The following is a 19,496-nucleotide window of genomic DNA, read 5'->3' as shown; positions in this document are numbered from 1 at the left end:
AAAAAAAAAAAAAAAAAAAAAAAAAAAAAAAAAAAAAAAAAAAAAAAAAAAACACTTCTTTTTGGAGCAAAATTTGAAGCTTATTCTTTTTCTCAAAGATGCAAAGTGATTTGACTTGGATATCATGCTTCCTTTGTAAAAAAAGTTGACCCAAAAGACAAATAGTGCCATGGATTTTGTATCCAATTGAAATGTTGTCGAGAGCTCATTGGCTCAAGGTGCCTATCAATGCAATTCAATGGTAGGCGCCACCATTGCCACCAATATGTGTATGTTTTTGTCTCTTACCTTAGCTTTGTTGAGTAGCAACCTTGGTGGTTACATGTCTCGTCTTCCAAAAGTTGGTGCATTAGGTCGGGCTCTCTTGTATAGACTTTGATTTAGATCGCATCTCTCATATAAACAAAAAGTAAGTGCATAAAGTACTACAAAAAATTCTCGATGGTTATAAACTTGCTCCCTAAATTTAAATGTCAACAGTTTCGTACTCGTTCATGTAAAAATAGGAACTTCATGAGACTATTCCAATTCCAAAGTTGTGGCTTTTTTTTTATTTTTTAAACAGGGCTGAATTGTGAGGCCCATACGGTGAATTTGGGCCGAGTTTGTGTTGTTGGGCTTGGGCCTGGAAGAAATCACGAAGCCCAATTTGCTAAACATGACCTCCGTATGATTTCGGTGCAAGTCTAACTAATAATAATAATTTTGATGAGACCTAAAAAAAAAAAAAAAAAAAAGGAAATAATAAAAGTCAAATTTATTTTATCGAATAATAAAAATTGAGAAATGGGAGGGTTTAAAATGAAATTGTCGACCATTTCGGCTATATATGTCAACGGGCGGTGATGGAGAAGCCTTTCTCGTCCCTGCCACCTATTTTATTTGCAAAATTAATTATTTATTTTTAAGGAAATCGAATATTTCACTATTTATTATTCTTTTAAAAAAATAGTTTTTATTAAAAAAATTACAATATAAATATCTGTAATTTGGTATATGGGGGTGAGAGGGAGAGGGAAACAAGTGTGGAATTGAATTTTTGGGCGTCGTATTTGAAAAGGATGGACAGTGGGTCCCACTTGTCCCCTTTTTTGCCAAAATAATAATAATAATAAATAAAGAAAAAAAAGCGAGAGTGGCTTGTTCCGTAATTATTCTGTTCCTTAATCCTTTTTTGCTAATTCCTTAAATGTTCATTAATTATCGCTGTCTATTTATTACCCAACACATCCTTCTCCTCCTTTCCTCAATCTTGCCCTCCCACATTAAATTACCTCCATAATTTGTCTATTTTGACCCGTTACATATTGTCGTTAGTCTCGAAGTTTTAAAATATATATCTTAAAAAGTAGTTTCTCTCCAACCTATGTGGAATCTCACAAACCATCTCTAACGTCCTTGTTGGCACACTACTGGTGTTTGACTATAGTACCATTTGTAATAGTTTAACCCCACTGCTAATCGATATTGTTCCATTTTGGGCCATTACATATCAATATTTCTTATAAAAGTGTGGAAACCATTGAGTACGTAACCATAGCTTAGTTTACGCATCTCGGATATTTTATACGAACAAGAAAACCCTACGGCATGTTGCTGTTGAAGAATACAGACAATTAAGTGACCACCAAAACCTTTGACCTTTTATATCCAAAATATTCAAAACTCGAGTTCTAGTGACCACTAGATCAACCCATAGTTTTTTTTTTTATTTAAAAAAAAATAGAAAGAACGTTCACTTCTAAGATATATTATAATGTAACGTTTTTTTAAATAATTATATATATTATTGTATAAGTAAGAGAATGAAATATATATATATATATATATATATAAACATGGAAAGAAATAAAGAAAAAAAAGTGTGTATAGTTGGAGGGAAGTAGTATAGGCTATAGTGTACCCCAACCTATGAAGTGTGTTTCTTAAATGGGATGCTTAAAATCAACTCACACACTCACTCACTCCTTTCTCCATCACTCTTCTTATGGGCCCCACTTCCTCGTGCTCGTCTTCTGTCTCTGATACGTCCCATATTGCGTTTTAAACAAACGAGAGTTTGATTTGTAAATACAATTAGTTGCGTTTGAATTCTCTAAAAAAAATTAAATGAATTTACATGATACCCGACTTTTTTAATTGACCTAGCAGCACCTCCGAATAATATGAAAATTTATATTACTTTTTATTTGTTAGATTTAATTTAATTTAATTTTTTTTTTTTACTATCTTCCTAAATTAAATAAAAACTGTATTAAAAAAAAGATAAATATTTAAAATAATGTTTATAAATATATGGAAGTGATATGGACAATGAAGAAATGAGTTTGACTTGGGAGAGTGGGGAAGTGGCAAGGAACGCGGCTGCCTCACGCCAAACTGTCCTTCAAACCCCCAATCTTTTTCCCATTTCTAGTTCGAATTATTGGCGCGTGTTCTTCAAACTCCACGCCCCAGATTTTGTAAATCTGAACACACGCGCACACTCTAATTTTTCCCTATTTTCCATTTTTTTTTATTTTCTCTTTTTTATTCCAACCCGTACGACGCCGTTTCTCGCCAAATACCCACCCCCCATGCTTTCTCTCTCTCTTTCCTTCCTTCCTTCCTTCCTTCGTTGTTGTTAAAATTTGGGATTTCTGGGATTATTACATCACCACTAGCAACAACAGAAGCATCTCTCAGGTCCGATCAGATCCATTCAAATCTCTTCTTTTCTTCTTCACTTCCTTATCTTTGTCCCCCGTTTTTCAATTCTTGTTTCCCATTTATTTTTCCTTCTTGATTTTGTGTATTTTCTGTTTTGATTTGCCGCCCAATTCTCGGGGTGTTGTTTTTCCTTGGTGGGGTTCGTTTTGATCTTTCTAGGGTTTCACTGCCTCTGGGCTTTGTTTATTTCGGTTAATTTTGAAATTGTTTGGTTTGAGGGGGACTGGATACTTGGAAATGTGTGGGATCGTGAGTTAGGGTTCGTGTCAATACCTTGCCTTTGCGTCCAAGTGTATGACGAATTGGTGCTGCTTGTGCTTCACCGTTCCAGAAGAAGACGAAAGGGAAGAGGAACTGAAGAAGGAAGGTGAGATGAAACCCATGATGAGTGAGGGGGATTTTGAGAACCAGGATGACTCTGATCGCATTATGCGAAATGGCGATGATTCTGGTGGGAGTAACCCACTTGCGATTGCTGTTGACGGGCCCGACCGCCACGACGGTGATCGGCTTAGATTGTTTGAGGATATGGTCAGAGCAATGCACGATGACGGCGATGGTGGTGTTCATTGGGACCATGAGCTGCGCGGCGGTGGTGGGGCTGTCAATCCCTGGAACTTTTCTTTTGGAATTCTGCATCAGTCCGAGGGAGGAGAGAGCAGTAGCGCCTCGGCTTTGGCCTTGTCTTCTACGATGGAGACTTCTAATGAGGAACGCGATCGGGATGCCCACCATAAGCGCGCTAAAGTTCACTCCATGTTCATGTGAGTCACTAGTAGACTGCTTGTGGATATGAATTATGCTAAGGTGTCGTGACATTGGCGTTTTTTTTTTTTTTTGGTTTCCTTCTCTTCTTTTCCCCATTTTTGATAAGGGGTGTTGGGGGTTTTCTTAAATTTTATTTTTAGTGGGATTTAGGACTAGATTTTGTGGTATTTTAGGATGGATATCGTTAGCATTTTTTTATGTTATCATTTACGAGTACGGGGTTCTTCGTAACTTAGCTATCAACGCATGTTTTTTGTTGTTATATTTGTGCGGGCAGTCTCTGAATAATTTGCTGTTTTTGTTGTTATATTTTCGCTTCTGTATATAAATCTATATCGCGTAGCACTTTCTTTTCTTGAATAATTGAAGTGGAATCTATATGAAGCATTAGGGTTTTATATCGACCTTATCCAACATGCATCTTTTATTGTGTATGTATTAGGCTGTTAGCAGGCTATTTGTCTCGTCAATGTATTTTCCATATCTTTTCTCGATTTCAAAATAAAAAATTTGTTTTTAATCAAAGGTGAGGTATTGCTTGAAAAATCTTGGCTTTTCTCGAAGATGTCATACGGTGTGCAAAGATGACTTTCAGTTTCAAGTCTTCTGAGTGAGTCCTTACAATGCAAAAGTTCCTTTTTGCATGAAACATAAAATTATTTATTTTTGGGAACTTTCAATCTTTGTTATTTTGCCTCTTACATGAGTTAAAAAAATGAAAAGTAAAGAAATTGGGTATGTTTATTGTTTTTGATCGTCTTATTAGTTGTTTTTTTTTGAAGCAACCCTTCATGTACAACGATAGTTGGGGCGTTTCAATGCACATAGGTGCTCCTAATACATTATATATTTATATCCAGGAAATCAAAGGTGTATGAGATTTTAGTCATTAACTTTTTCTCCATTTGGATAGTAAGCAATAACTGAAATCTTTTGTGAAATCTATTCTTTTTAAATTGTTTACAGGATATTCCCAAACGAGTCCTATTTTCAAGCATTGTCAACCTTGGTTTTATATTTTTCACACTCATTTGCAAACCTATTGATGATCCTATTTTTCATTACTAATTAAGAAAATGTCTTCAGTAAGGTTTATCATTGACGGATGAGCGTAATGGTAATTCAACCAAGTGGTTATAGGCTCAGAACTCGTAGAATCTTTCGTGATTTTTCTTTCTGCCAAATATTATCTTTTGTTGGAAACTCTGACGTCACACGGTGGCTGATTATGATTTCTAGTTTCGAAAAGAGTAAACTCTGAGTTAACTGAACTGTTAGTATGTGCACTAATTCTCATTCTGGATAATTCACATTCTCTCAGCCGCTTAGCTTTTGCAAGTTAGCTCCCTATCTAGTTACCTACAATTTAGAAGTTACCTTCAATTTAGAAGTTAGACCAGCTGATAAGTGCAAAATCTGAATGGATGCTTGTTATTCACCTCTAATGATTGTTGCTTATTTTCTTTTCTTTTCATTCTTCCCCAGTGAGAGCTCATTTGCAACTTCATGGCCTTTGGGTGCTGGAAATCCTGCGAGAGATTTTGATTTTAGTAATGGATCATCTTCAAATATGACTAGGAACGAATATCTATGCCATGGTACTACATCAAGCAGAGTTGATGCCGACAAAGGCTTGGAATCTAGTTTTGATAGAGATGATGGGATAAATGAGAATGACACCTGTAAATCGGAAGGATTTGAAGTAAGGATGGATCTCACAGATGATTTACTGCATATGGTATGCATCTCCAGAGATTTATGATTGTTTTCTCGCCTATCTTTTTGTTTCTTGGATTTCTTATTCACATGAAGTTATTTCATAATGAATATCAGGTTTTCTCTTTCTTGGATCACATCAATCTTTGTCGAGCTGCTATAGTCTGCAGGCAGTGGCAAGCTGCTAGTGCTCACGAAGATTTCTGGAGGTGTTTGAATTTTGAAAATAGGAACATATCCATGGAACAATGTAGGTGTTGTTTTTCAAGTGGTTGATTTGCTGCGTTTTCCTTTTTTTTTTCCAGAGTAGTTGAGATGATTTAAAAAATCTTGGTTGCCTCTTGGAAATAGAGGCAATATGTTATGATGTAACTTCAAAACGTGAAGGATCCAGTATTCGGAGTCTGGAATGTCTTTAGCACTCATGATATGTTAAAGTCTAGGACTGTTACATACATGGAGCTTGTGTTCAGTATTCAGTATGATTTTTCTCCCTAAATCTTTTTGACTAGGTATATATAATATAGAGGAAAGAACTTCTTGCATGCTATTTTTAGCTTCAGAAATTTCTTTGATTTTTTTAAATGATTTTTGGACATAATTGCATAAATGTGATTGGATGTGACAAATCTCTATAGCGGTTTTGGTGCCAATGCGACATTTTCAATTATATTTCATGTTTAACCTACTTTTATCCAGTCACATTTTTCTTTCTGGCCTCCATATAGTATAAATTTATCTGGTCATATTTCTATGTGCCTCTGTATTAACAAGTATCCTATCATATTTTCATTCTGATTGATTATAAATCTTGACTGCAGTTGAGGATATGTGCGGAAGATATCCAAATGCCACTGAGGTCAATATCTCTGGTGTACCTGCTGTTCACTTGCTTGCCATGAAAGCAGTTTCTTCTTTAAGGTAATGACCACAATTTGTTGTTTTTGTCGTTATTGTTTTTTTTTTTTTTAAAAAAAACTATTATTATTATTATTTTATTATCCTGATCTTGAATCTTTTTGCTGTTGTTCTTTATTCTATCATTGTTCCAGAAATCTGGAGGTTTTAACTCTGGGGAGAGGACAACTGGGAGATACCTTTTTTCACGCCCTGGCTGAGTGCCATTTGTTGAAGAGCTTGACTGTCAATGATTCTACGCTAGTTAATGTTACACAAGAGATACCTATAAGCCATGATAGACTGCGTCATCTTCATCTTACTAAATGTCGTGTTATGCGAGTATCTGTTAGGTTGCAACTGTCTATGCATCTTAATGCTAAATGTATTTGATTGTTGAGTGTTTTTTTTTTTTTTTTGGTCTGAAGTATGTTTTCTTGCAGATGTCCACAACTTAAAACATTGTCGTTGAAGCGCAGCAACATGGCACAGGCTGTTCTTAACTGCCCTCTTCTTCATGACCTGGATATAGGCTCTTGCCACAAGCTCTCAGATGTTGCTATTCGCTCAGCCGCTATTTCATGCCCACAGTTGGAATCTCTTGATATGTCCAATTGTTCATGTGTTAGTGATGAGACATTACGTGAAATTTCCTCGAACTGCCTGAATCTCCAGCTTCTGAATGCATCATACTGCCCAAATATATCTTTGGAGGTGGCATACCATTTTAGTTTAACTTTTAAGTGAAAATGACTATTTTCCCCTTCAGACTTCTTTTCTGATATTTTTGTTCCTTTTTTTTTTCCTGAAGTCTGTAAGATTGACAATGCTGACAGTGCTTAAGCTTCACAGCTGTGAGGGCATCACATCAGCTTCAATGACCGCAATATCTAGTAGTTCTAGTTTGAAGGTCTAAACTAACCTATTTCTACCTTTTCTGTTTTTTACTTGCCCGATGCTGTATCTGAATTAGTTGAAAATGGATTGGAGACTTATTGCAGGTTTTGGAGCTTGATAATTGCAGTCTTTTGACTTCCGTCTCTCTGGATCTTCCTCATTTGCAGAATATCAGACTTGTCCATTGCCGCAAGTATGTCTTCTCAACTTCACGCGACTTTTAGTGCATCCATCATGTGATTAATTTCATGTAGAATGACTTTTGGACTGGGCCTTCACTTCTTTTCCTTGAGTTGAATCAGTTTTGTTATTCTTGCAGATTCTCTGACTTGAGTTTACAGAGTGTTAAGTTATCATCCATAATGGTCTCTAATTGTCCATCACTTCACCGGATCAACATCACTTCCAATTTTCTTCAAGTATGTCACAATGGATCTTAAAGTTGTCTTCCTTACTAACTTCATCTTATAGGGGTATAAAAGAACATTGGGCTGTACTTTTGTGGACTTGCAGAAGTTAGTGTTGAAGAAACAAGAGAGCTTGGCCAGATTGGTTTTGCAGTGCCCTAGTCTGCAAGATGTGGACCTCACAGACTGTGAATCACTAACGAATTCTATTTGTGAGGTTTTTAGTGATGGTGGTGGCTGCCCTATGTTGAGATCGCTTGTTCTTGATAACTGCGAGGTAAGTTGCTTGTGCTACCCCTTAGTATCATGGTATTAGTCCTTGTGGTTTCATAATTTGCAAATTATTTGTTTTTGACTTTCCATTGATTCCTAATGTGAACATGTTTCTTTTTCTCAGAGTTTGACTGCTGTTCAATTCTGTAGCAGTTCTTTGGGCAGTCTTTCCCTTGTTGGTTGCCGGGCAATCACTTCCCTTGAACTTCAATGTCCTAATCTTGAACAGGTTTCTCTAGATGGCTGTGATCATCTCGAGAGAGCATCGTTTTCCCCGGTATGTGAAAGCTTCCTATTTGTGAATTTTTTTCAGTCACTATAAATATTTGCCTAGTGTTTAGGATTGAGGTTTCTTCTTTATCTCTCTTTTGTAAGGTTGGTCTGCGGTCATTAAACTTGGGAATCTGTCCCAAATTGAATGAGTTAAGACTTGAGGCCCCTTGTATGGATTTACTCGAGTTGAAAGGTTGTGGTGGATTGTCTGAGGCGGCCATCAATTGTCCTCGTCTAACATCATTGGATGCTTCCTTTTGTGGGTTAGTTTGTTATGATTATTTGGATGGCAACTTCTATTTGATAGATACTTGTTGCTTATGTCATTGAGTTCTTTTTCGCTTGCAGTCAACTGAAAGACGAGTGTTTGTCTGCAACGACTGCCTCATGTCCACAGATTGAGTCGTTAATACTGATGTCATGCCCTTCGGTTGGTTCAGAGGGTCTTTACTCTCTGCAATGTCTTCTGAAGTTGGTTGTGCTTGATTTATCATATACCTTTTTGATGAGCTTGCAGCCAGTCTTTGAGTCTTGTATACAACTTAAGGTAACCTTTGTTTTAGATATATTTCTGTTTAGGCTGTTTAGATTTTACTCAAATATTATTATGAGCCTGTCTGATCTTCTGTTGTATTGATGCTTCTTTCCTTATACTCTGAATGAAGGTATTGAAACTACAAGCATGCAAGTATTTATCTGACTCATCGCTAGAGCCTCTTTATAAGGAAGGTGCTCTTCCAGCCCTTCAAGAGTTGGACTTATCTTACGGGACACTCTGTCAATCTGCCATAGAAGAGCTTCTTGCTTGTTGCACACACTTAACTCATGTGAGCTTAAATGGATGTGTGAACATGCATGATCTAAATTGGGGTTGTAGCATTGGACAGCTTTCTTTGTCCAGCATCCCCATTCCTCTTGGTCAAGCCACTCTTGATGAGATTGAGGAACCAGTTGCACAGCCAAATCGTTTGTTACAGAATCTTAACTGTGTAGGCTGTCAGAATATTAGGAAGGTTCTCATTCCTCCAGCTGCACGTTGTTTCCATTTATCGTCATTAAACCTTTCCCTGTCTTCAAATCTCAAGGAAGTCGACGTTTCTTGTTACAACCTATGCTTTCTTAATTTGAGGTCATACTTCCTCACCCTTTTGCTCCATTAACAATGCTAGTCGGGTATTTTTTGGTCTATTTTGCTAAATCCGTGTTTTTGTGGTCTAGTAATTGTTGCTCTCTGGAAGTTTTGAAACTCGACTGCCCAAAGTTGACCAGTCTCTTTCTTCAGGTATTTATTTCTTCTTCCATGTACATTTTGGATGTTAATACAACTCCACTCTGAATAGTCCAGAATCTTGTCTTCCGAGTAAACTGAAATGCGGGCGGGTAAAAGATGGGGTCAAGACTGGGGTAGAACTCCCACCCACACCCCCTCTGCCGGCCTCTGGTTTTAAGGACCCTTCTACCCACACCCCCTCTGCCGGCCTCTGGTTTTAAGGACCCTTCTCCACTTGAAATTTTGTTGGGATAGGAAGTCATCCATTGTAGGAATCATTTGATTAAAATTGTTGGATTTTTATTTTTCCTCTTTTGTTGTCTGAACAATACTTAGGTTTCAAACTTTATACACCTTATGTGTCTGTATCTGTGATGTCTGAAGCCCCCCTCCAAAAAAAAAACAAAGGACCAAAAGACATGAAAAAGAACAAAAGAAATTGGAGTTAAGAGATGCATATGATATGAAACTAACTAGATCTGTGTTTCCCTAGTCTTGCAACATCGAGGAAGAAGCGGTTGTAGCTGCAGTATCTAAATGTAGCATGCTCGAGACGTTGGATGTCCGCTTTTGTCCAAAGGTGGGGGGTGTCTCTCTTTCCCTTTTCTACATTGTTTGATAGTTTTTGCTGACTTTGAAATATTTCTTTCTACCGGCAGATCTCCTCAATTAGCATGGTACAACTGCGTATCGCTTGTGCCAGTTTGAAGCGGATCTTCAGCAGTCTGTCTCCAACATGACTAATTCTTCTCTTCCCTACAAAATTTTCCTCCCACCTGTTAATTCCGAGTTCGGGAGACGACCCAAGTTTCGCTTTATGTACATGGATGGTCTTGAATTCTGTCAGCTTCCATTTGCTTGGGGTATATAGTTAGTTTATCTTTGTGACAGCTTAAAAAATAAGTTATCTCTTGTCTATATTGCTACCACCCAAGTTAGCCTTCCATCTTTAATTCAGTTTTGCAGTGTCTATGAGAGATTAAAAAGGAGTGATTGTGAACACATTATTTTCAAGTTTCTGTGGATACAATCAGTGAACTGTTCATCCTATTATTACGTTTCTGATTCTGAACCATTAGTGCCACCGATATCTTTAAAGTTCATGCTTTAATTTGAGAAGATTACCCTGAAAAATGTTCTAATGGACGCTTGTTGGCGCCTTTATGGAAAACTCTAATGGGTCATTGTTGTGGTGCCGACACTCAAATTTGAGCACTTCCACGCGACAAATTTGTTCGCATATACAAAAACATACATGGAATATTATAATGGAGAGAGTAGATGAGGACATTCGAGACAGCTTTGGCTGAGAAATGAACGAACAGCCACCGACAATACCTCACGAATCAACACGTGAAAATGTTATCAACAAAACAAAAACAAAGAAATGGCCGATGGTGGTTGCTGCCGATCTGTTTGGTTTGGGCCCTAATAATGAAATCCTGTGGTTTTTAGTTACTCACTCACCAATTCAATGGCCGCTGCCCTTCGAGTGAAACACAAGTTTCTCCGTCGCTTAAATCTCACTTTTTCTTCATTCCTCATTCTGACTTAATCTCTCTTTCTCTCTCTCTCTCTTTCTTTCTCCGAAAGACAGCTCTATGGCGACCAAGATTCTATGGTGTCTCTTGTTTTGTGCTCTGTTCGTTTCTGTGTTTTCTGCAGCTGATTGTAAGTCGATATTCTTCTCATACCCATTTGCTTCATTTTTCTTACTTCAACAGCCATTTTTTGTCTCTTTAAGCTTATGATTTCAAAGTTCTTCTGTGTATAGGGCATTTTTTTATTCTAGATTTGAAGATTCTCTTTTGGGTATGTTGTAATTGATCTGCATTTGATCTGGGAGCTTCTGTTTTTTCTTCTTCTTGAATGTTCAACCAATAATTGCCAATGGGTTTTTGCATTCTTACCTAAATGATTGATTGGTAACAGCCACGAACATTTCTAAGTTCAGATCTGTTGCCCCTTCCTGCTGATTGCTTAGTTTCTGATTTTGTTTGTGTTCTTGAGAGTATGAGAACTTACCTGCTGTTGATCTGGAACAATTGCAGCAAATGTGACAGATAACCCTGCTGATAAACTAGTAGTCGTGCTTAACAAGAACAGAACTGCTCACAAATTACCTGCTCTAAAAGATAATCCTGGCTTGGCATGCCTTGCTCTTCAGTATATCAAGGCATACCAAGGGAAATGCGACGCGGTCGGAGGTCCCGACGGAATGAAGCCTCCAAATTCTGCATTTACTGAAACATTTGCTCCCAATTGTGGAGTTCTTGTCTCTTCTCTTGCTCCCATCACTGGGCGGTTGCTTGGTTGCCAGTCTAAATATGTTCATGCTCCTGAAGCATTTTCTGATGTTTTGATGCTGAATGAGAAGAGCTTGGAGATTCTCAACTACAAGAACAACACAGAAGTTGGAGCTGCTGTGACTGGCACTGATGGGGGCTCGCCCTACTTTTGGTGTGTGTTGTTCAGCAATGGCAGCCTCTCTAATAGCTTTGCCTTTGAGGGAGGTGTGGCTAAGTTAACGCGGCCTGGTTGCTACAGTGGGGCTAATGACCAATGCAGCAAAGCCAATAGCCAATTCTTAACCACACGTATGTTGCTATTAGCTTTGACATCTTTGGTTGCTATAACATATGCCTTTGGTTTATGATCATCAGCTCTCATCCAAACATGAAACCTCGTATTCTTTGTTTGATTCTATGGTTTTTGATTTGTTTTTGGTGTGCCCGATTCGTGCTTTTCTGTTATCAAGTCGTTATATATTGTAATATCTCATGAATTCATGGATCTCATAGGAGCCATTTTTCTCAGTGAGCTGATATAGAAAGTTCCAGTGTATTAAGTACTGTGATGTTTGAAATGAATCAGATTTTTTTAGCTGATGTATGATGATGAAATGGCCTTTTTGGACTTTCCCCTCTTGCCTCTCCTCAAGATTTTAAAACTCGTTTGCTAGGGAGTGGTTTTCACACCCTTATAAATAATGTTTTGTTCCCCTCTTTAATAGATATGGGATCTCACAATCTACCCCCTTGGTAGCCGAGCGTGTCCTCGTTGGCACACCATCCGGTGTCTAGCTCTGATACCATTTGTAACGACCCAAACCCATTACTAACAAATATTGCCCTCTTTGGGCTTTCCCTTATGGGCCTCCCCTCAAGGTTTTAAAATGTGTATGCTAGGGAGAAGTTTCCGTACCCTTATAAAGAATGTTCATTCCCTTTTCCAATAGATATAGGATCTCACAATCCACCCTCATTGTCACAATCCGTCGAGTATTTGACTCTGATACCATTTGTAATGACCCAAATCCACCGCTAACAAGTATTGTTCTCTTTGGGCTTTTCCTTTTGGGTCTCCCATCAATATGTTAAAACCCGTTTGCTAGAGAGAGATTTCCACTGTTATAAGGAATGTTTTGTTTCCATCTGCAACAAATGTGAGGTCTTGGCTTTCTCATGAAACCACTCTGATATCCCATATCTGTTAGAGAGGGGAACAAAAACTCCCCATTGGAGAGGGGAACAAAACATTTCTTATAAAAGTGTGAAAACCTATGTCTGCCAGATGAGTTTTAAAACCTCATCTGTTGGGGAGGGGAACAAAATATTCCTTACATGAAAACCTCTCTCTACTAGATGAGTTTCAAAACCTTGACGGGAGTGGGAAAGTCCAAAGAGGGCAATATTTGCTAGCAGTGGACTTGGGTCCGGGGTTGTTACGCCTCAAATACTTATATGAAACAGAAAACGCTTCAATCCGAATACGCCATAAATTTATGCTACAAAAAGAAAAGAAAACTGCAAAAGGTATAGATTTCTTCAACTCTAAGCTTACTATCCATTGATGAAAGTAAAAGGTATGCTGAAAGTTAAGAGCAGAGAGAGAAGAATTTGGAAAGCTAAGCGTTCAAGGGTCCCAGAACATTAAAGAAGCTTTACATTTCAAAACAAATGCAAGAAGCAGAAGAACGATGAATATGCCACAGGAAGAGCCACCTACTCTGTGAATCCAATAAGCATCAAATCTGGCGCATCTCTGTTCCAAGTGAAGCACTCCAGCAATAATGAAGATCAAGGTCATGAGAAGAGCAGGCAACCAGAACCCAAGATTCATGGACGATTCCTCCTCCTCCTCCGCATCAAAGCTCGGTCTCCGGTCGATATAGAGCGGCGAAACCACTGCAAGAATCCCAAGTCCTACTGCCACCCACCGGTCGTACGAAGAAAACCGGCTCCTCCTCGACGTAGCCCCGATCCCGACCTCCATGGAGATGGAAAACCAACCGAGTCCCGGCTCCCTCGAAGTCGCGTGGTTGCTGCTGCAGCAATGGAACTAACTGTTTGATGGTTGGTTCTTGTTTAGAGAATGGGAAAGTTTTTGGTTAATGAAGAGGGAATTTATTCTGAAGATGAACGAGTCTTAAAGAAGCTTAGTTTTTAGAAGAATTATTCGCCATTAACCAACGGTGCCTCGCTCGGTTCATTGTTGTTATTATTTTGGTTTGGTATCTGATTCCATTGCCGTTAACTGAAATATACAAATAAAAAAATTGGTTATTTATTTAAAAATATAAAATAAAAATTTTGTAAAAATATATTAACTTATTTTAGAAGATTTTTATTAATTGCATTAACTTCCAATTCTAGCCTTTCATCGAGAACAAATAATCTAAAAACTGGTTCTGCTCGTGTCTTTCTCCTTAGGCCTAGAAGCAAGTCGAGCGTGTAAGAAAATCCAAATATCTTGAATGAATGTTTATTTTGATGACCTCGTTTTCTCAAATAGGACAGGTCAGGAGTGGGTGCGTTAGTGCGCCCTCCCTATTTTGAATGGGTGCTCAGAAGGTCGAAGTCGATTATTGTTCCATTATTTCACGGGACTTTTAGGTAAGCTGTAATAATGAAATATAATTTAATACTAATTATTTTACTTATTTAATAAGTGTAAAGGTTTATTTATTAAAGATGTATTTTCCTAAATATAATAAAAATCGCGCGCGTGTTTTTTTTTTTTTCTGGGTCCGCTTGGGTTAAAATTACCGGTCGACCATCGCAAGGGAAAAAGAATACGGAAAACATGGATAGAGGATATGACGTGGCAGCTGCAGTTCATACCGAAAATTTAGCCAAGAGCGTCTGCAATTCAACTACCACATGCTCTCCTCGTTGAAATATTGGCCACCAATTCTCTTCCCTCTCTGAAACTATCAGTTCCGGCGCCGGTCCGATGCTCTGATGGCGGCCGATTTAGCGCGGCTCTCTCTATGGCATCACCAGAGGCAGTTCTTTCACTCCGCCTCTAAATCTCAGGCTTCTTTGTTTGACTCTAGGCCTGGATTTCTCCCCATACGGCATCGTCCTCAGAGTTTAGTATGGAAACAGTATCCACGCCGTTTTGGAAGATGCTTGGGGCATCGTTTCGTTGTTTCGAATACTCTTGAGGCCGAACTTCGAGCTCAGAACACAGTGCTTCAACAGGAGCGGCGGGATGAGTCTTCTGTTCTTCTTGATGTCTCTGGAATGATGTGTGGTGCATGCGTCTCCCGAGTCAAATCCATTCTCTCGTCCGACGACCGAGTTGACTCTGTGGTGGTTAATATGTTGACTGAGACAGCAGCGATTCGGTTGAAATCGGATGAAGTTGGCGCGGAGGCTGGTTCTGCGGTGAATGTGGCGGAGAGTCTGGCGCGAAGACTGACGGATTGTGGCTTTCCAACGGTTTTGAGGAATTCGGAGGTTGGAGTGGCGGAGAATGTGAGAAAATGGAAGGAGATGGTTGAGAAGAAAAGAAAAATGCTGGTTAAGAGTAGGAATCGAGTGGCTATTGCTTGGACTTTGGTTGCCTTATGCTGTGGCTCACACGCATCGCATATCTTGCACACCTTTGGGATTCACATCCACCACGGTATTTTTGCAATCTTGTAACTATTTATTGTTTCAACCTCAGTGTATGTCATATGGATGGCTCAATTTTGAAATACAAAGAATTAATAGGCAGTCCGGACTTTCATAAGTTCTGAATTCATTAATTTGAGTCGTAAACTATGGGACCTGTATAATAGTGGTTTGAAGCAAATATGAAATGTTTCTGGTAATATTTAAGCATTTTCGGAGTATAACGCAAGTGCAGCCTCTATTTGAAGTCAAATTGAATTAAGTTGGCTTATTTTGACGTTTCAGGACCAGTGATGGAGATACTTCATAACTCGTATGCGAAGGGTTGTTTTGCTTTGGTTGCTCTTTTAGGACCAGGACGAGGTCTGTTTATCCACTTTATTTTAATTGTTTATACTGCTACTTTCTGAAAACAAATCGATTAGCATCATGGAAAGATTGCTTAGTACACAAGATTATTAAGCTAGCATTAGACTTCTTTGTTCTATTTCTCCCCTTCCTCGTGTCATTTAGCCGTTGGAGTGTGGAGACTCTGTTTGACTACTAAATAACTGAGTCATTTTAAAGGCCTTTGTTGAGCAGTTATTAGTATTTCGGGCCTTTTGGATAGATAGTAGTGTTTCTTTACTGCTAATGGTAGACCACCCAAACTTGCTACTATGATCTTGTATGATGTTCAAAACGATAGTTTGCTGCAGAACTACTCTTTGACGGTCTGAGGGCATTCAGGAAGGGATCACCTAATATGAACTCTCTTGTGGGTTTTGGGGCAGTTGCTGCATTTATTATCAGTGCGGTAAGGCGATTTGTCAAAGATATCAAGTTCTCCCCGTCTATTATTTGGTTATTTATTTTTTTAGAGAAGCATTGCTGTAGTCTAATATGAACGAATTTTAAACTCTCTCTTGTAGGTCTCACTTCTTAATCCTGAGCTAGACTGGGATGCCTCATTTTTTGATGAGCCGGTGACTTGCTCGACCTTCTGCTGTATCGTCTTGATTCAATTGATAATATTTCCTCTATGTTCACATTCAATTTAGTTTATTAAATTTTCTGGGATATGAAGGAATTTGGCTCTTGATTTTGCATTTCTCAGTGCAATTCCTTTTTTAGTGAGCAGGTCATGCTTCTTGGTTTTGTGCTTCTTGGGCGTTCTCTGGAGGAAAGAGCAAGGGTTAAGGCCTCTAGTGATATGAATGAGCTTTTAGTAAGTTTCAAACGAATCTTAAACAGTAAAACGTTACAATGCATGTTTCTATTGGATTGTTATCATGGTTGAATATCAAGTTATTGCCACATGCTTTCTCCTTGGGATATTCTATTGCTGTCAGAAAAGAAATTCTTAACCAATTAAAAAATTTCATAAAGCAATGAAAAAGTTACATGTCGTTAATGTGACCTTCCAAAATTTAGCAGGTGTTAATCAAAATCATCCATTAAATTAGATGACATGACGTTGGAAACCAAAAGATGGCATGTGTCTTTCTTGTGCCTATGTGATGCAATATATTAGACATGTGAAAGTTGGATCCAAATAAGTCAGCCTATGTGTAGCCAAGGCCTATGAAACCCCTACACCCGGAGGAGGCCATTCAACGTTCAAGACATCATTTAGAAAGTGTCAAAATAGAAGACAGTTTGAAATTATAAGGCATTCAAGATTTTGAAAACTAAATTTCACAAATTCTAAAGATTTTTTATGGTTAAAACTTCAGAGCTTCAGCCTATTATAAGTACAAAGTTTAAGTTTAAGGCTCCTTGATTCAACATATATGTTGATCACCCTTGAGTCGAAAGTTATATCTAGCGAGTTTGTATGGAATCGTGGTTCTCTATGGCATACTAGGCTCCTTGTTTCTTCTATTGTTCCAATAATTACTTTTGTGCTTATTAACACATGAATTAGACTATGTAACTTGTTAGGGTGTGATACATGTGGCTCTAGCATTCCCTTTTCTCCTAGTTGCGTGTCCCAAGTTGTTTATTTATTTAAATATTCACGTTTTGGCAGTCGTTGATCTCTTCCCATTCACGACTTGTGATTACTCCATCAGAAGGCAATTCCTCTACAGATGATGTGCTTTGCTCGGATGCAATGTGCATTCAGGTGTCTACCGATGACATTCGGGTTGGAGACTCTGTTTTAGTTTTGCCTGGAGAGACTATTCCCGTGGATGTAAGATCAGAGATTATTAGTGAACAATGCCTCTTTATTTGATGGCCCAAATGACCGTGTCAATAGTTATTTTTCTCAACCACACATGTCATCTTCCTCTGCCTTCTATAAGATCTCCATTATCAATAGATGCTGCCCTACCTTAAGGAGGGGCGATTTGAAAATGCTTGGCTAACAATAAGATTGATGAACAGGGAAAGGTTCTTGCGGGAAGAAGTGTTGTAGATGAATCAATGCTTACTGGGGAATCTCTACCTGTATTTAAGGAAGCAGGCCTTATCGTCTCAGCTGGAACTGTGAACTGGGTATGATTTTTCATTGATGTTTAGGATTTCAAACTGCGTGTTTATTCAGATTTACATACAAGTGTGATTTGCCACATTATTTTAAAGAAGGCGACTTTTTTTTGGGAATAAATCAAAATCGATATCTTCTAGGATGGCCCTTTGAGAATTGAAGCGTCTTCTACTGGCTTGAACTCAACAATCTCCAAGATTGTGAGAATGGTAAGTGAACCATTTTCTTAAATTTATATTTCTACAGGAATTACATTGGTATGCATAGTGGTAAATTGCCTTTTCTTAATGGGCTACCTTGTAAAATTAACGACCACAATAGTAATATTTTCTTTTGGGCATCTACTACAATTTCAAGATATTATCAGGTCTACAGTTGGAGGGTTCACTGTTACATGGGCTGCGATTTGAGTCATCCTTGCTTATGAATTCCTCTCCACTGCACAGACATTGAAAAGATTACTGCTTAAAACTACTGGGTGAAGGAGGGACAGATATTTCTGGTTGCTTAAAAAGGAAAATGTTTTTGCTTTAGGTGAACTTAATTAAAAACTAGCTTGGATTTGGAAAAAAAAAAAATTCACAAAATTTATCAGCTCGATTCAAGTTATCCTTGCATATGAATTCATTTCCACTGCACGTACTTTGAAAAGATTGCCGCTTAAAACTACTGAGTGAAGGAAGGACAGATATTTCCCTGATGAACCCATACTTAAAACTTTATACATAACCATCAGGTTGAGGATGCACAAGGCCATGAAGCTCCAATACAAAGGCTTGCCGATTCCATAGCTGGGCCATTTGTGTACACTGTATTAACTCTCTCAGCGGCAACATTTGCATTTTGGTAAGCATGTGATTCTTATTTTTCTATTTGATGAAACTCTGGTGTTTAATGTCTGAAAGGGTGGTGAAGGGCCTAAGAAGAATTTGGGTCAGTTCATAATGAACGTTGTATATGTCTAACATGATCTGAAGATGATAATTACTATTGTTATGGAGGTTCCTTGAGAAATGTACAATTTATCTATCTTTTTAGTTAACTCAACTATAAAGAGTGTTTTGCTGCGATATGCTTGTTTATTTACATGGTAACAATTAATTTCCAGGTACTGCTTTGGTACCCATATCTTTCCTGATGTTTTGATCAATGATATTGCTGGACCAGATGGAGACCCCTTGCTTTTGAGCTTGAAACTTTCAGTTGATGTCTTGGTAAGTGGATGTTGAGCCTTTGTACGGGAGACTTTGGAGTGCCAAACTTCGTTGCCACAAAAATGCATGATTGCTTTATAATGAGTGCACAATTTTAATACGTAAACCAGGGGGGAATTCAAGATTATTGGCATGCCACATTTTCTAGTGCCTCCTCTATTGCGTCCTGGTTTGGTTTTTTTACATATAGACGCATCTTCTTCTCTAGTTTGGACTAATTTACAAAATTCTACTAGATGCTATTTTGGTCTAATAGTTGAATTGCCTAAAGAAGCCTCTTCCATTCTTTGGAGTATGTTAGTTGTAGGGCTCCAGAAATTTGTCGACCTTCTTTTTATTTATTTATTTATCCCTCTTTCTTTTTCCATTTTTTCTCTCTTTTTTTTTGGGGGGGGCGACCTTTGTTTTTCTGGTTGAATTGTCTTTTTTTATTCTTTATGTTGGTTGATTTGATTTTTGGCTTCTGATCTACAATTGTTCTTGTGCTTTTCATAAATATAAAACTAAATATAGAGAGGGAGGAAGGGCATAAGACATCCAAAGTACAAGGTGTCATAAAATAGCTCCCTAATTTATGCCAATGGAAGGGATGTTCGAAAATATTGAGAATGTATTGAATACAGACACGAAACTTGTTTACTTTTGGAGTAGGAATGTAAAATGTTTATAGGTTGATTTGTTTTTTTTTTTTTTTTT

At 38.1% G+C, this 19,496-nt stretch overlaps 4 protein-coding genes across 4 annotated transcripts in view; 3 read left to right on the top strand and 1 right to left on the bottom strand.

Annotated features, from left to right (window-relative positions):
* The first annotated feature begins 2,574 nt into the window (after window positions 1–2,574).
* LOC111477174 (F-box/LRR-repeat protein 15-like) lies at window positions 2,575–10,282 on the top strand. The gene is made up of 17 exons (XM_023121189.1): window positions 2,575–3,473; window positions 4,963–5,215; window positions 5,311–5,443; window positions 6,015–6,114; window positions 6,246–6,443; window positions 6,534–6,804; window positions 6,902–7,000; window positions 7,092–7,180; window positions 7,307–7,406; window positions 7,501–7,671; window positions 7,792–7,944; window positions 8,043–8,203; window positions 8,289–8,487; window positions 8,606–9,069; window positions 9,159–9,222; window positions 9,704–9,790; window positions 9,870–10,282. The coding sequence occupies exons 1-17, from the start codon at window positions 3,004–3,006 to the stop codon at window positions 9,948–9,950; spliced, it is 3,093 nt and encodes a 1,030-aa protein (XP_022976957.1). The 5' UTR covers window positions 2,575–3,003; the 3' UTR covers window positions 9,951–10,282.
* A 300-nt stretch (window positions 10,283–10,582) lies between these two features.
* LOC111477271 lies at window positions 10,583–12,099 on the top strand. Its single transcript, XM_023121336.1, has 2 exons — window positions 10,583–10,881; window positions 11,262–12,099. Exons 1-2 carry the CDS (start codon window positions 10,812–10,814, stop codon window positions 11,864–11,866), a joined length of 675 nt encoding a protein of 224 aa, XP_022977104.1. The 5' UTR covers window positions 10,583–10,811; the 3' UTR covers window positions 11,867–12,099.
* A 913-nt stretch (window positions 12,100–13,012) lies between these two features.
* On the bottom strand, window positions 13,013–13,725 carry LOC111477299. The gene has a single exon (XM_023121377.1). It carries the CDS (start codon window positions 13,483–13,485, stop codon window positions 13,126–13,128), a length of 360 nt encoding a protein of 119 aa, XP_022977145.1. The 5' UTR covers window positions 13,486–13,725; the 3' UTR covers window positions 13,013–13,125.
* Window positions 13,726–14,313: 588 nt separating this feature from the next.
* The window catches only part of LOC111477181 (copper-transporting ATPase PAA2, chloroplastic), a 9,723-nt gene continuing 4,540 nt past the window's right edge, over window positions 14,314–19,496 (top strand). The window contains exons 1-10 of the mRNA XM_023121206.1: window positions 14,314–15,123; window positions 15,399–15,476; window positions 15,812–15,909; window positions 16,025–16,078; window positions 16,234–16,320; window positions 17,125–17,289; window positions 17,484–17,594; window positions 17,727–17,795; window positions 18,323–18,432; window positions 18,695–18,800. Of these exons, the coding sequence (XP_022976974.1) occupies window positions 14,454–15,123; window positions 15,399–15,476; window positions 15,812–15,909; window positions 16,025–16,078; window positions 16,234–16,320; window positions 17,125–17,289; window positions 17,484–17,594; window positions 17,727–17,795; window positions 18,323–18,432; window positions 18,695–18,800 (1,548 nt within the window). The 5' untranslated portion in view covers window positions 14,314–14,453. The remainder of the gene's footprint in view (window positions 15,124–15,398; window positions 15,477–15,811; window positions 15,910–16,024; window positions 16,079–16,233; window positions 16,321–17,124; window positions 17,290–17,483; window positions 17,595–17,726; window positions 17,796–18,322; window positions 18,433–18,694; window positions 18,801–19,496) is intronic.

Source organism: Cucurbita maxima, unplaced genomic scaffold (assembly GCF_002738345.1).
Source record: "Cucurbita maxima cultivar Rimu unplaced genomic scaffold, Cmax_1.0 Cma_Scf00003, whole genome shotgun sequence".
Lineage (NCBI taxonomy): Eukaryota > Viridiplantae > Streptophyta > Magnoliopsida > Cucurbitales > Cucurbitaceae > Cucurbita > Cucurbita maxima.
This window is presented reverse-complemented; position numbering and strand designations above follow the sequence as displayed.